At 37.4% G+C, this 15556-nt stretch overlaps 1 protein-coding gene across 1 annotated transcript; it reads right to left on the reverse strand.

The window, feature by feature from the left end:
• Positions 1 to 1514: 1514 nt before the first annotated feature.
• On the reverse strand, positions 1515 to 15341 carry LOC141778430 (NACHT, LRR and PYD domains-containing protein 1 homolog). Its single transcript, XM_074652695.1, has 13 exons — positions 15053 to 15341; positions 14888 to 14961; positions 14495 to 14709; positions 14115 to 14368; positions 13252 to 13374; positions 13019 to 13172; positions 10755 to 10784; positions 10460 to 10501; positions 10094 to 10138; positions 6881 to 6924; positions 6389 to 6671; positions 3376 to 3423; positions 1515 to 2616 (listed from the first exon to the last, which is right to left on the reverse strand). Exons 1-12 carry the CDS (start codon positions 15053 to 15055, stop codon positions 3404 to 3406), a joined length of 1287 nt encoding a protein of 428 aa, XP_074508796.1. The 5' UTR covers positions 15056 to 15341; the 3' UTR covers positions 1515 to 2616; positions 3376 to 3403.
• Positions 15342 to 15556: the final 215 nt, after the last annotated feature.

Genomic DNA, 15556 nt, shown 5'->3' on the forward strand with positions numbered 1-15556 from the left:
ATCCCACAATAAAAGTTATGGCAGACCTACTTAATGATTTTAAAAGTGCAATACCCCAGGGGATTACAAGTAGGCTCCCCATGAGCCTACTTGTAAAAAAAACAAATTTTTTTTACAGTTTTTTTCAAGAAATTTTACATTTTCTGTCTGTATTTCAAAATCAAATTTCATTTGTGATTTATTTATATGTAAATGGTCTTAGATTTACAGTATTTTTTGTAACCACAATCGTAATTATCTGTATTTAAGCTTTTCTTGATCATTTTTAAAGATAATTATTCTGTTTCTTTTAGAGGTTTATGACTATTTTAACAATTAATTTATGTTAGAAGAAAAGGATTTCATGGAATTCTAAAAATATTTCTTGTGAAAATACAGATTATTTTTGCAAAACTTCTGAGAGTTAATGTAAATTTGGGCTTTTGCAACATAAAATTACATGTTTCATTTGTGATTTATATGTAAATGGTCTTAGATTTACAGTGTGTGACTATTCTAACAATAAATATATGTTAAAAGTAAAATATTTCTTGTAAAGTTACAGTAATAAAGGCTAATTATATAAAGATATAAAGATTATTACCACATGGCTCCTGGTGACCCCCTGCTACAAGAAGATACAAAGAAAAAGAAAAGAGATCTATCCAGTTGCAGCACATTTCATGGGAATGAATCATCCAGTCTTGTCTCTGAAGGATGTGGGAACAGAGAAGGTAAGATTGTCCAACAGGGAAGATTTTAGAGAAAGTATGAGGATTTAAAGATGAAGCATTTCTGTAGTCTCTACTGGATTACTTGTTCTCAAATATCAGGATATTTCTTTTAAGAAAAGATTACTCTGAATAATGAGGTTGAAGGAACATGTGTTTTTTTATTTTTGACATTTTTTTTATTATTGATTGGTTAAGGTGAAATGAGTATTTGCCAAATAATATTGTGAAAAGATGATTCTGTATATGGTCATTGATATTTAAATTTTTGTATCAACATAGTTATTTATTTTGTGTACCTGTATGGTGATTTTGGTCACATGAAGGCTCAATGAATTGTACATAAGGAAATCATATATATATACGTATATATATATATATATAGCATCACTAATAATTAGTAAACATTATTATCATTTCGTTGTTAAGAGTAAAATAACTTCACTGAGGTTAATTAACTATTAATTTACCATTTATAAATGATGGTTATTATAAAGTGTTACACATCTTTTTTTTTATAAACAAAGAAGCATAAAGTCATAAAAAATAATCATCCTACTAGATCTTTTTTTTGCATTACACCATTATTCTTGCTTCATATATTGATTTTAGGCCACTTCATTTGAATTAAAAGCTATGAACCACACATATTAATAATTTAAAATAGAAAACATCTCAACCTGGTGAATTCAAAGTACACAGTGCATTTATATGTAACACAGATGTGTTGGCATAGCACCTCTCAACAACAAGGCAATTCAAAGTGCTTCATGTAAGACATGAAAAAGGTTTCAAGACAAAATATACAGTAAATATAAAAAGACTTTAATATAACAAAATACAATTTTATAAAACAGAAATTTAAAAAAATACATAAAGGCATATATTACATGTAATTTATCCTCAACTATAATAAAAGATGAATCTCAATGTGAGGCAAGTAGACATTATACGATTGTTTTTACCTCAATAAAGGCAGAAACATCACCCTGTAGGCCTGTAAGCTCTTCACCTCCAGATCTCACACCTGTTTACATCCTGTTGTAAATGTGTACACCAGATTATATATATATATATATATATATATATATATATATATATACATTTGTTCCATTTTGACATGTAATACTGTTGTGTGCTTGCATTGCTTAAACATCATCAGAGGAAAAGATGATTCCCTTCATCCCCCTTACTCCTTTAAATCCTATAAACTGGTTAATATAATTATTTTCGCACACTGTGCAGCTAGAAAAACCTGATCTGTTGCTAAAGGAAATCACCGTCCGTGTTCATGCCACAGAATAATTTCACACTTCTGTTTTAAAAACAGAAAAATTCAGTTTGACTGACATGAATAAAGTAATTACGGCCTCACGGTTGTACGCCTCCGCCAACCAGTCAAGTTGCAGTTTACATCCAGGTCAGTCCAAAATGTCACCACTTTCATCTTGTAAGACATTTGTGTGAAATTGTCATAATTAGCATATGAATTCTTGAGTTATGACCATAAACATGTTTTGTGAGGTCTCAGTGACCTTTGACCACCAAAATGTAATCAGCTCATCCTTGAGTCCAAATGGACGTTTGTGCCAAATTTGAATAAATTCCCTCCTGAGAGGCATAAAAAGTCACATTTCCTCTTGTGTTCCTCGGTGCTAGAGATCGCAGTACTGTTACATTACTGAAGAAAACATGCAAGAAGCTGAAGAGACAAACCTGAATACAGTCTCAGTTCTGTATGATGAAAAATAATGAATTTTGGTTTTGTATTGTAATTTCTCAGTTCAAGGTGAGGACGGTTTTCAACCAGCATGTATTGAATAAAAGCTGTGTTCACATCTCAGACAGATGTGTCTTTGTTCACTTTCTGGATCTGTGCAGACAGGTGTTCAACCACAGAGTTTATCTGGGAAAGGAAATCAAAAAATCATAATCAATTTATCTGTTGCTTTTCAGAAAATATAATTCAAATGCTTCATTGCAAAAATAAAATTAATTCTACAGTCATGCTAACGACTCTGTGAGGCTGCATGTTGGCATGATAATGCTAAATAGGTATAATATCTGCCATGTTCACCATCTCTGTTCAGCATGATCACATTTGATAATTAGCATCAAACACAAAGTTCAGCTGAGGCTGATGGGAATGTCATTTGTTTTGCAGGTATTTATGGTCATAAACTAAAGTATTGGAAATTATTTTGACCAGATGATGGCGCTATAGGAAGAGTTGAGGAATCACCAAAGTGATCACAACTCAGCCTGAAGGGGGAACAGAATGTCTGAACCAAATATCAAGGCAATCCATCCAACAGTTGTTGAAACATTTCCCAAAAATACAACAAATGTCAACCTCATGGTGGCGCTAGAGGAAAAGTCAAAGGATCGCCAAAGTTATTACGATTCATCCTCTGGGGAACATGATTGTCTGTACAAAATGTCATGGCAATCCAAAGTGGTGGACCAACTGAATGTCACTGCCACGCCTGGAGTCCCTCACACTGCTAAAAATCAAGCAGTGTTTTATCTGATCAACACTAATCTACATGACGACACATGCTAATAACTGTGTAAAGTTCACACAGTGACACATACAGCAAAGAAAATGACTTCAGAATCACAGAATGATGTTTATGTTACATGTTATTATGGTTTGGGCCCCTACCTCCCTCTGCCGTATTCACACCAGATGCTCAAGCTGATGATCCTGCAGCTGCAACACAGTAATGAAAATTCTAATTAGGGTGAAAGCTGCTGAAACGTTTGCTTTGTTTCTAATAAACCAGAACATGTAGGCACGTAGCTAAAGATTTTACAGACATGGAATATGTAACATTGCTGGTTTCATCTACAGCAGTCGTTCTCAAACTATGGTACACATACCGCTGGTGGTACGCGTGCTCTCTCTAGTGGTACGCGGAGGCATCTCTGACTATCGATTCCTCTGTATTGATGCTTTCCCACAGTTACGCATGCACATTGATGCATACGCACTTTGTATCATGTTTCAGTTTGTTTGGTGCTGGAGCCACGGTGAAGAAAAAAAAAAAAAGCGCTCAACAGCGTGGCGCTACTACACCTGAGGGAGTGCACCCTATTTTTCCCTGATAAAGAGACACTGTGGACAACAAAACTGTGTTGAAATCAGCAGGAGGAGAGTTAGTAACGTTAGCTGTTAGCAGCCGGTGGGCAGCACAGTCTTGACTGGCTAAATACCGGAGATACGAACGTTAACGGAGGTGCCATTGAGTTATTGTTATGAGGTGTTCAAAGTCGGCTCAGGAAAAATGACTATTGGGCGGAGGTAAATTACAACGTTATCATGATGTGTTCAAATGTAATCTCGTAAAATGTATGTTTTGGTGAGAAACTTGAATAAATCCAGTTGTTTGAAGCAGATGTTTTCACATCAATATAAAATAGATAATAGAGAGAGAATTGTGAGCTGTTTAACTTCCTAACATTAGCTCTCTTCCTGGCCAAGATCTTTTTAATCAAAGCAAATATTTAAATAATCATAATAATTTGAATTGTGTGTTTTTATGCAAACAACCACTATAGATGACAATAACAAAGTACAGTACAGTACTTTGTGTGTTTGGACCTGCAGTGCATGTTTTTATATTTTAGCATGCTGGGGGATTCTCTGTTTTGTTAAGTTTTGTTAATGGAAACATTTACTACCCAAAACAGTCAGTCCTGTACGGTTCAAAAGCTCCTGCATATAATGTAATTTTCTTAATAATATGCTGTTTGGAGTGATTTTCAGTATAATAAATGCTGATAAATAAGTGTGCAGTATGTTTTTCTATAAATTAATGTAGTGATAAAATAGAGGTTACGTCTGACAGAATTAGTTTGGCCCCCGGCAACAATCTGGGTTTCTCATGTGGCCCCCCAAGAAAAATAATTGCCCACCCCCTGGTCATAATGGTGGTACTTGGAGAGTAAAATATTTTCTGAGGTGGTACGTGATGTAAAAAGTTTGAGAACCACTGATCTACAGTATCTGTTAAAGTGATGGCTTTTTGTCATTCAGATGTGTTACGGTCCCATCCGGGCCATCAGCCTTCCTAGTGTGTGTATTCCCTGTCTGTCTAGTGTGGGCGTGTCTGGCTGTTTGTGTGTGTGAGCATCTCCTCCCCTGCAGGCTCTGCTTCTCCCGCGCTCTGATGCAATCAATCCACCTGATCAAATCATGCACGGCTGCTTCCAATCAGATCATTAACTCCAGTTCAAATATCCCGGTTCTCCAGTCACTCATCGCCAGAATCGTTGACTCAACCCAAGTGGTAGTTTCGCCTCGGCCACTCAGCAATATTTACTGAGATATTTTGTTCCTAGTCTTTTGAACTTTTGCTCGACAAGTTATGTGTGTTTCCTGTTCCCAGGATTCTCGCCTGCCTGCCCTGCTCAACCCCAGCCTCGACATTCCCTCAGCCCATTCACAATTCCTGCTTTTGGCAATAAAAGCCTTTGGATCCACTACAACTCCGCTGTCTGTGTGTGCATTTGGGTCCAAAACCTCACTGATCGTAACAGATAGTGTCCCGTTACACGACCGGAGAATAATGATGTGAAGGAAGAAGAGTGTTTTCTGTTCCCTCTCAGGCTGCATCAGGGATGGATTTTAAAACTTATTTTGCTGTTGAAAGAAGTTTCTACTGCCTATTTGATAGTGTCCAACACAAAGCATAAGAAGAGAAGATGTTAAAGGTCCAGTGTGTAGGATCTGGAGGTATCTAGCGGTGAGGTGAGGAGATGCAACCAACTGAAGCCTCTCCCGGGTGCCAAGCGCGTTGGAGAGCTACGGTGGCTGACGTGAAAATGCTAATGGCCCTCTCTAGAGCCATTCAGAGCGGAGCCGGTGTGCAGAGAGCGACTATAGTTCATAATTATTGTGGTTGTATGTGTTTGGGATTGTTTAACCTGATTTGCCTCACACAGTGCAGGGAAAAATCATTTTAATAGACATGAAAAAACAAACGTATATATTCTCCACACAGAAAGGCCCCGGCACTTTTTTGCTGTGAGCCGACAGCGCTGACCCGACAGCGCTGACCATCATCAAATCAGGGATCAACGTTGATGTTTTTTTAATCTACTTGCCCAAAGTAAATTTTTACTTGCCCCTATACAAATTTATTTTATTTCCTTATTAGCTGTTATCAAATAATATTTAAGACCAATATTGATTGTTATGTTTAATCTTTATTTAAGTAAATGCATCTGGAGTTTTGCTCACATCCTCTAACACCACCCAACTAAACTCCTGTTTCCAGGATCATTTAAATGCTCGCTTGCACTTCAGCTCATAGAGTTTGTCTTTAACCACCTCCATTTTCTCGTGAATGTGCACATGTGCAACATTCAACAGAGATGAGTAGAAAGCAAGATGGCTCACTCCTGAGCTACTTCCATCATCAGCTTACTCTGCGTTTATCTCTGTTACTATCGACAACATCTTTAACCAAGTGGCTTACTCACTGTGAGGACTATGTAGCAAACATTAGTTTTGCCTCTGATAACTGCATCTACATAATACAATCATTTTATGTATTTAAAATAAAGAAATTCAAGAGCTACCCTGCATTCAAAGTTGCTGATTTATAATTTAAGCATAACATTTATGGTATAAATATGCCACTACTAAACAGTTTGTTTGTTCCACAACTTACCTTTGGATCCTGAGCTGGTGTCTGACAACTCCTGCACCAGATCATTCCTGTATATTTCCTTGAAGACCTTCTTGGCCACCTCCACAGGTTGGCTGTAGGTCTGCAACATCAGATTCACCAGGTCAAACCTGTCACTCTTCTCCAGTAGGTGGCGTGGGATGCATGGGAGGCCTGCAAGTAAGTGCTTGTCCTGCAGGTTCCACTTGAATCCTTCAAACTCTTCCTGTTTCAAGTTCTCCAGCATTTTCAAAAGCCTCCCCCTGTCCGTTGTGATTGTTGCTTCCTGATGAATTCAAATTGAAAAAACAAAGGGACATGATTTGACTACTTTATTGGTGGATAATATTATAGTTGAAAAGCTCACCTGAAGCAGCATCAGTTATGTGAGAACCATTTAAATCAGGAGTTTGGTTTGCATCACAACTTTTCAACCTGCATCGTGTTAAATGAAAGCTGTGTTGAGCAAAGTCAGACTGATGTGACTTTACTCACCTTCTGCATCAGTGCAGACGGGTGTTCCTCCACAGAGTGTTTCTCTGAGGAGACAGGAAATAAAAAATGTTGCATGAATGATGGTTTTAACATCTGACTATAAACATCTGACTAACTAAAAGCAAAGAAAAATTAACAGCAAACAAACTGCTTTCTTTAATAACTGGAGTGCTGGAGAAAAAAAGACCTGGCTAATATATTAGGGATGCACCGATCCAACTTTTTCAGTCTCGATACCGACAGCGATACCTGGTCTTTGGGTATCGGCCGATACCGAGTACCGATCCGATACCAGTGTTCAATTAATAAGCTGTATGCCTCACTGTGTGGAAGTGACTGGGATCATTATTTCATGTGTAAGGAAACATCAGGCTTGACCTAAACATTGCTTTCCTAACTTTGTAATACAAAATGTAACAAATAATTATATAGATAACATAACAAATTTAGTGAATTGTTATTTATTAATAAAATAAGAAATTGTACACCAACAACTTAGCAAAAAAAATCTTCCAAAATTAACAGGAATTACAATTCAGGTGTAAACCTTTTTAATGCAGCAACAAATTGGTCAAAACATAAACAGGAATTAAAAATCCAGTACATAATGTATATAGCTGAATTCTTTCCTGACAAAAAACTAAACTGAAATAACAGCTAAGCTATTAGTAAAATCAAGTCATTCAGTTTGGTAATTGAAGGACTTAACACTGCAATGCAAAATAAAGCACAAAACAGTGATAGTTTTGCATTTAGGAAACAACTTGGACATGTACTTGGGCTTGATTACATTGTTTTCTATTGGAGGGTCCTAACTGGCTGCGAGCAACATGGTGCTGCACAGCAACACGGCGCTGCACAGCAACACGGCGCTGCACAGCAACACGGCGCTGCACAGCAACACGGCGCTGCACAGCAACACGGTGTTGCACAGCAACAAGGCGCTGCACAGCAACACGGCGCTGCACAGCAACACGGCGCTGCACAGCAACACGGCGCTGCACAGCAACACGGCGCTGCACAGCAACACGGCGCTGCACAGCAACAAGGCGCTGCACAGCAACACGGCGCTGCACAGCGCGGCGTGACGTTTTGTCTGAACTTCTATCGGATAGTATGTGGCAGTATGTATACACCTCTCTGTCAGTTTATTTCTTTCATAAAACATGATAATTTTAAAGATACACTTAATAAAGGCTATATGACATGAAAAAAATGCCCCCCCTGTCAAAGCTGATTGCCCGCCCGCCCCTAACACTCTGGCGCCGACCCTGTTCAAACTCACATTCACACCTACGAGCGATTTAGAATCAACAATTAACCTGCATGTCTTTGGACTGAGGGAGGAAGCCGGAGAACCCGGAGAGAACCCACGCTAACACGGGGAGAACATGCATACTCCACACAGAAGGGACCCAAGCCGGGTTTGACCCTACGACCCTCTCGCTGTGAGGCGACTTCAGTAACCTGGTTACTGTAAATCCATGTACACATGCAGCAGGTCAGTAATCAGTTTCTCCCCTACCCCCGACCTTCTTTCTGATTTTAACTGTAGTAGTGATACGATAGAAGACGCTGTGTTGGTCCTGATTTTGTTTTATATTTTTTGGGTGTTTATCTGAGAGCAGACTGACAGACGGAGCGGGGCTCTTCCACACTCTGAAATCCAAAGTGAAATTCTTCTAAATCCGATTCATTTTAAAGGCCTTACCTTGTGTAGGACCACCGGTGCTTTGGTATTCACCTGAAAAAAATACAGAGGTAAAGAAAATATGGATATGTTGCTGATTTTCTGCCTTATTTAACAGTTACACATTTTACTGCTTTACTAATGCTGCATATTCAATCAAATGTAAGTGGTACATAGACAGCGTGGATACATTCTTGTGATATTATTTGAAACTGACTTTTTCGAATTGCACGGGTCCACACTGGTTGAAGCTCGTCTTTTTGTTTGAGCTTGAGCCCAAAGTTGCTGTCTGGATTGAATAAATCCAGTTGTTTGAAGCAGATGTTTTCACATCAATATAAAATAGATAATAGAGAGAGAATTGTGAGCTGTTTAACTTCCTAACATTAGCTCTCTTCCTTGCCAAGATCTTTTTAATCAAAGCAAATATTTAAATAATCATAATAATTTGAATTGTGTGTTTTTATGCAAACAACCACTATAGATGACAATAACAAAGTACAGTACAGTACTTTGTGTGTTTGGACCTGCAGTGCATGTTTTTATATTTTAGCATGTTGGGGGATTCTCTGTTTTGTTAAGTTTTGTTAATGGAAACATTTACTACCCAAAACAGTCAGTCCTGTACGGTTCAAAAACTCCTGCATATTATGTCATTTTGTTAATAATATGCTGTTTGGAGTGATTGGAGAAGCAGAGCCTGCAGGGGAGGAGATGCTCACACACACAAACAGCCAGACACGCCCACACTAGACAGACAGGGAATACACACACTAGGAAGGCCTCACTGTGTGGAAGTGACTGGGATCATTATTTCATGTGTAAGGAAACATCAAGCTTGACTTAAACATTGCTTTCCTAACTTTGTAATACAAAATGTAACAAATAAATATATAGATAACATAACAAATGTAGTGAATTGTTATTTATTAATAAAATAAGAAATTGTACACCAACAATTTAGCAAAAAAAATCTTCCAAAATTAACAGGAATTACAATTCAGGTGTAAACCTTTTTAATGCAGCAACAAATTGGTCAAAACATAAACTGGAATTAAAAATCCAGTACATAATGTATATAGTATATAAACATAGAATTGAATTGAATAGATCGGCCCCGTTGTCACTGATATCATATCAGGTATCGGTGCATCCCTACTAATATACAGACTAGATACAGACTTTGCCTCTCAGCTCTTGCTTCGCTTAATTTGTCCTCAACTTGCTCTTCCTGGTTTTGAAGCAACCTTCCCCCTCATTGCCTGCCTGTTTTTGAACCACTCAGTGGATTAGTGTCTAAAAAGTCTAAATTTCTGTCATCTCAGATGAGCTTCAAAGGCATAACTTTTTTGGCTCAATATTTACATAGTACAACTGGAAACACCAGGATACAGTTTCAGATGTTCAGGCCAGGTAATACATACTGTTTTAGATTAAGTTGAATATAAAATGAATAATCAATGGTTGGTTGACAGACAGCTCTTCTGTGATGATTCATGGTCAGAAAATAGAAAACTACTCACTGTCACTTGAACCAGGTATGGAGGATTGTCCACCTGTCTTTTTGACTACAAAGATAGGCATACAGAATGTTTGATGACAATTTACACTTAGGAAATAAATGTAATGAAAATATCATGTTGACATTCTGGTAAAAAAAAACATTCTTGAATAATATACTAATTGTTAAAACATTGAAATCCAGATTCTGTACAGGTGTATTTACATAAAGGCATGAATGGGCAGTCCCAAATTTCCATAATCAATCAAGAATTATGTATTTTCACAAGAAATTTAGCAGCATTTTAGTCAACTTTAATTTTAAGAAAGCATGCAAACGTGTATGTTTTTAAGTTGAAGTACCTTAATATGTTTTGCAGCGTACCTACCTCTTACTGTAGCACCATCACATGGTCCAGTTGATTCTGCAGCTGCACAACATGAAAATGACAATTGCACAATAAATGCATTTGTTCTAGATTCTAGACAAAAATACTACAGCAGGCTAACCAAAGTACCAGAATACTACACCAAATAGCCAGCCCACTTGCCTCTTTGGTTTCACAAGTACAAACCGAGGCAACATTTCAAAGGAAATTACAATTGACTCTGTTCTACTCTTCTACTAGTCATGCTGTTACTGAAATCCATTTCTTGTAAATACTCATTAAATGTTTTTCTTACCTTCAGATTCACCAGAGTTTTGAAAGTCAACTGAAATAAAATACAGAACAAAACAAAAAATGGATTGGTGATAATCTGGTTTTATGTATTGTATTTACATCAAAACGTTCAACAACTGTGGATTTATTTAACGTATTAACGCAACTTGTGATTTTTAATTAACCTCTTAAAAATCCAATTAGCCGCCGTTGATCTTTCGGAGGTTGTAGCGGGCTCAGTTTTAAAGCTAGAGTGAAGATACTGGTATCATATGAAACTAGAAAAAACGAATGAACCCATTGGTTGTCATACTAGCTTGTGGGGAGGAAAAACTGGCATGGTCATTTTCAACGGGGTCCCGTGACCTCTGACCTCAAGATGTATGAATGTCAAGTCAGCACACTGACATCTGTTGTTGCCTGTTGGGTTGCAGTTTGCCATGTTATGATTAGAGCATATTTTTATGCTAAATGCAGTACCTGTGAGGGTTTCTGGACAACATTTGTCATTGTTTTGTGTTGTTAAAGACATCATTGTGGACTTCAGGACCACTAAAAAGACCACACACAGTCCAATAACTATTAAAGCAGAGGCTGTGGAGAGTCTCTAGCTTCAAGTTTCTGGGAGTCACCATCACAGAGGACCTCTCCTGGGCTGACAACACCTCAGCAGTCAGCAGGCTGACCTCAGCAGTAGTAGGCAAAGCCCAGCAACGCCTCTACTTTCTGAGGAGGCTAAGAGGAGCCAACCTACTCAACTTTTACAGATGCACCACAGAGAGCATCCTGACCAACTGCATGACAGCCTGGTACAGCAGCTGCACCAAAGCGGCCAAAAAAGCCCTGCAGCGTGTTTATTAAAACAGCACAGGACATTGTCGGCACTGAGCTGCCATCACTTGACCACCTTCAGAACACTCGCTGTATCAGAAGGGCCAATCCCAGACACAACCTGTTTAAGCTCCTCCCATCAGGCAGGCGCTTCAGATCAATCCGCACAAACACAAACAGACTTAAAAACTGATTTTTCCCAACTGCCATAAACCTCCTGAACTCTGACGTCTCTCTGTCTGAGTTGAAGACGTGCAATGTAAATGTGCAATAACACGTTGGTCACTTTTATGTCACTTTTGCAACGTAAATACTGTAAATCTACTGTTACAGATATGTGCAATAACATGCTGATCACTCTGTGCAATAATTATATAATTATCTGACGGACACTTTGTGCAATAATCTGGCAAAACTGTAATCTGACAAAACTGTCATCTCATCAATATACATATTGTATTTTTATATTTTATATTGTATTATCTTTTATATTTATATTGCACTATCTCTTTTTTTATTGTATTATCTTCTCATTAGCACCTATGGGATTGTCACAATCTAATTTCGTTGTACTACACAATGACAATAAAGGGCTTGAATCTTTAATCTTGAATTGTTTTACAATAATAAATATATACATACATTTGCATAAAGCAGCATTTTTGTCCACTCACATGTTGATAAGAGTATTAAATACTTGACAAATCTCCCTTTAAGGTACATTTTGAACAGATAAAAAATGTGCGATTAATTTGAGATTAAATATTGACAATCAAGCTAAAAAAAATGTGATCAATGTGAATAATGTGATTAACTATTTTTAACGATTGACAGCCCTACAAATAACACATACATACTGTATGTGGAAATTATGATGCTATTGTGGAATTACATTTTCAAGTTTACATTATCATTTTAATAAAGTCCCCTATGGGCCTCAAATAAAAAGATATTTTAGCTAAATAACATAAGGGTAGGTAGTACATAAAATGGTTTCTCAATTTCTCTAATGTAATAATACTCATTTATATTTATATTATAAGAGCCAGTAAACCACCTGGTGCCATTTGTGAGGTAGGTTGCCGTATTTTGTTTTGTGTTTGGTTTTTAACCAGTGGGTCTGTCCCAATACCCATATTTGCAGTCAGGAGCACCTTTAATGGTTTCTATTCATTGAATTAATTAAACTGGAATTTACCCTCATTATCATACATTAAAATGCAGGTAAACACATAAATCAAATGGCTACAACCAGATTATTATGCCTACAGAGCAGCAAGTCCATTTCCAGTATGCATTAGTGTTTGGACATAAACTTGTGATTCGGCTCTCTTTCATTTATTATTGACATTTATTGTGTAAAATGATTAATTCATGGTAAAAGACTAGAAGCACAAGACAGAATACATTATGTTTTTCATATAGTGCAGGTAATATAGTTTAATAACCACTGACCTGTTCGAATTTCATGGTTCCACACTTGTTCACGCTGTTGTTCCCCCTTCCTTTTGTAAAGGTGTGAGAGTGTCAGGTGGAAGTTCCTGTCTGGATTCTCTATGTACACTTCATAGAAATTTGGGTCTTGGCTATCATATCGGAGGGTTATTTTCTGTGCAAAAAAAATAAATAGAAGAGAGAGGTTAGTTTTTGACAAAATCAGATAGTCAAGTTAAATCTTGAAACTGTACCTCTGGGAGAATTGTTGCTGTGTCTATGTCTGCTGTGAGGTTGAAACCCTGTTGCATCTTCAGGTACTTGTCTGGTTGTGGCTTCTCGATTATTTTGAATGCTCTTTTCTTCTTGTCCATTGTCTGGAAAAAAAATAATCAATATCAGCATAAAGCTGCTTGAAGGTTACGGTATCAAACATTGCCATCTGTGTTTTAAAGTACATTCATGAAGCAACAGTGTTTTAATAATAGAGTATTAGGGTCACTATTGGGAAAAAATAAAATGTGAGATTTCAAGAATAGTCATTGAGGAAAAGCTCATGAGAATAAAGTTGTACATTCGAGAAAAAAAGTCCTATACACTTATCTGTCGCAAGTGCTATTGCAATAGCAAAAACTAAACACTGTAGGGATGTAATATTCTTAACACACCCACATCAGATTTACACACACAGGCCGGTGCTGTGAGATCACACCGCTGCAGCGTCATCGTCAATTACCGCCAGTTCAGTCAGAGCCACTTACGTTAAGGAATTGACCATCCATAGCAACTACACTACACAGTTAGATTTGGCAGAAAAGGCTCTGCTGTTTAAGGAAGTTCTCAATGAATCAGAGCTGCAACAAGGATTCTGCAGAGAGCTAATCCCCCAAAACTAAATGATTTCATCCTCCTGCTTAATAAGTATTAGCAGGGAGCAAATTAGAACCCAATTTCCCTTAAATGCTATGTAACATTACAACTTTTAAAATATTGAGATGTTATTCTCGCAATTTCATTTTTGTTTTCTTTCTGAACACTAGCACTAATACTCCGTTGTAGCTTTGGTATAGTTTTGAATGTTATGTTATGCATTTGTGACGGTAAGATATTCAGTAACCTGTTGTAGCGCCGGATCACGTGGGATCAGGTAAACGTGTAGAATGAGGTATGGTGTGTTGGGTTTATAGTATATTAACACGTTGCAGTTTATTTTTACTGGAAGGCCGAATTTCATCAGGACTGCTCTTGGAGAGAAAACTGGTTCAGACAGCTTGACATGGGACGATGTGACTTCAGACACTTCTTCAACAACATCTCCACAGTCATCTATGTGTAGGACTGCAAACTTGTCTAATAGAGTAGGGTTGTCATCTGCACAAAATACAAGCACACACAATTAGTGAGGAGGAAAGGATTGTGTCAGTGTCTGTACACATGCTGTCTGAAATTTAAAAAGTCAGTACATTGTATTTTATGATTTTCTTCATGTCCACTTACGTATGCAGATCCAGTGTGGCAGGTACACCTCATCTAACTTCCCAGCAATGACTTTGATGTCTATTAGGGGACCTGCAGCCATGTATTTGATGCTTTCCATCCTCTCCATAGGTTCCTCCCAAGAGCAGAACTGGTACTTAAAGCTGACCTTTTGCTTACAGACCCAGCGCAAGCCAGAAACACCACATTCAAAGTTTCCTGCGTCAGACTGTAGGCTACAGTAAGTCGTGGAAAAGAAAACAAGTGAGTTACTTTTTGTCTGTACACATGAAGGGACACGACAGAATAAATGTAAACGATTGATTTTATTTGGCACCAAATGTAGCATTAACAGTATTATTGTAATATTGCATTCAAAAGAAGAAAAGAAGTATTTAGGACGTTATTTTTTACCTGTAAGTTGGAGATTCGTCTGCATCTGGACTGTTCACTTCAGGTTCAAGTTTAGTCCAGTCACTGGAGTCCTGCTGCAGAGGACAATCATTTTTACAAATAAGTGGAGATGTGTCTTTTTGCAACATCACATAAATGAACAAATGAATGAATGTAAGAGATTACCATAACGCTTCCACCAGCCTCAGGCTCCAAGCTTCTTGAAGGCCCTTGTGAAGACACACATGAATTTGTTTTTAATTATTATTCTGATATATAAAATCATATAGTAACTTTGCATATGATTTGCTGCTCTACATAGCTTTGCTTTAATATGATATATTTAATATGTTGTGCAGAACACACTGTTGAGTGAAGTCTACTGTTTAGTCTACAAAGTACAGACTAGCTACATGGAGCTGTTTAAATAACGATGCCTCATGAAAGCTTAAAATAAAATTATAAAAAAAACAGAAGCCGTCCTATAACTTTATTTATTTGTATTATTACTGTCTATAGTATATATAGTATAGTGTGTATATTACAGTAAACAATTGGATCATAGCCAACATCACACTTAACGTAAAGAGCGTTGATGTTGCAGTCACGCTATATAGTCAGTGTCATGTCCTGAGGCAAGGCAAAGTTCTTAGAAATTGTTCTCACAAATTATGCAGAAATTAACTACAA

The sequence above is a fragment of the Sebastes fasciatus genome, chromosome 12, assembly GCF_043250625.1.
Source record: "Sebastes fasciatus isolate fSebFas1 chromosome 12, fSebFas1.pri, whole genome shotgun sequence".
Classification (NCBI taxonomy): Eukaryota; Metazoa; Chordata; class Actinopteri; order Perciformes; family Sebastidae; genus Sebastes; species Sebastes fasciatus.

Coding starts and splice junctions, on each gene's coding strand:
- LOC141778430 (XM_074652695.1), bottom strand. Junction 10,785..13,018: donor GAACCATGAAATTCGAACAG/GTCAGTGGTTAT, acceptor ATTTTATTTCAG/TTGACTTTCAAAACTCTGGT. Junction 6,925..10,093: donor CATACCTGGTTCAAGTGACA/GTGAGTAGTTTT, acceptor CTGTCTCCTCAG/AGAAACACTCTGTGGAGGAA.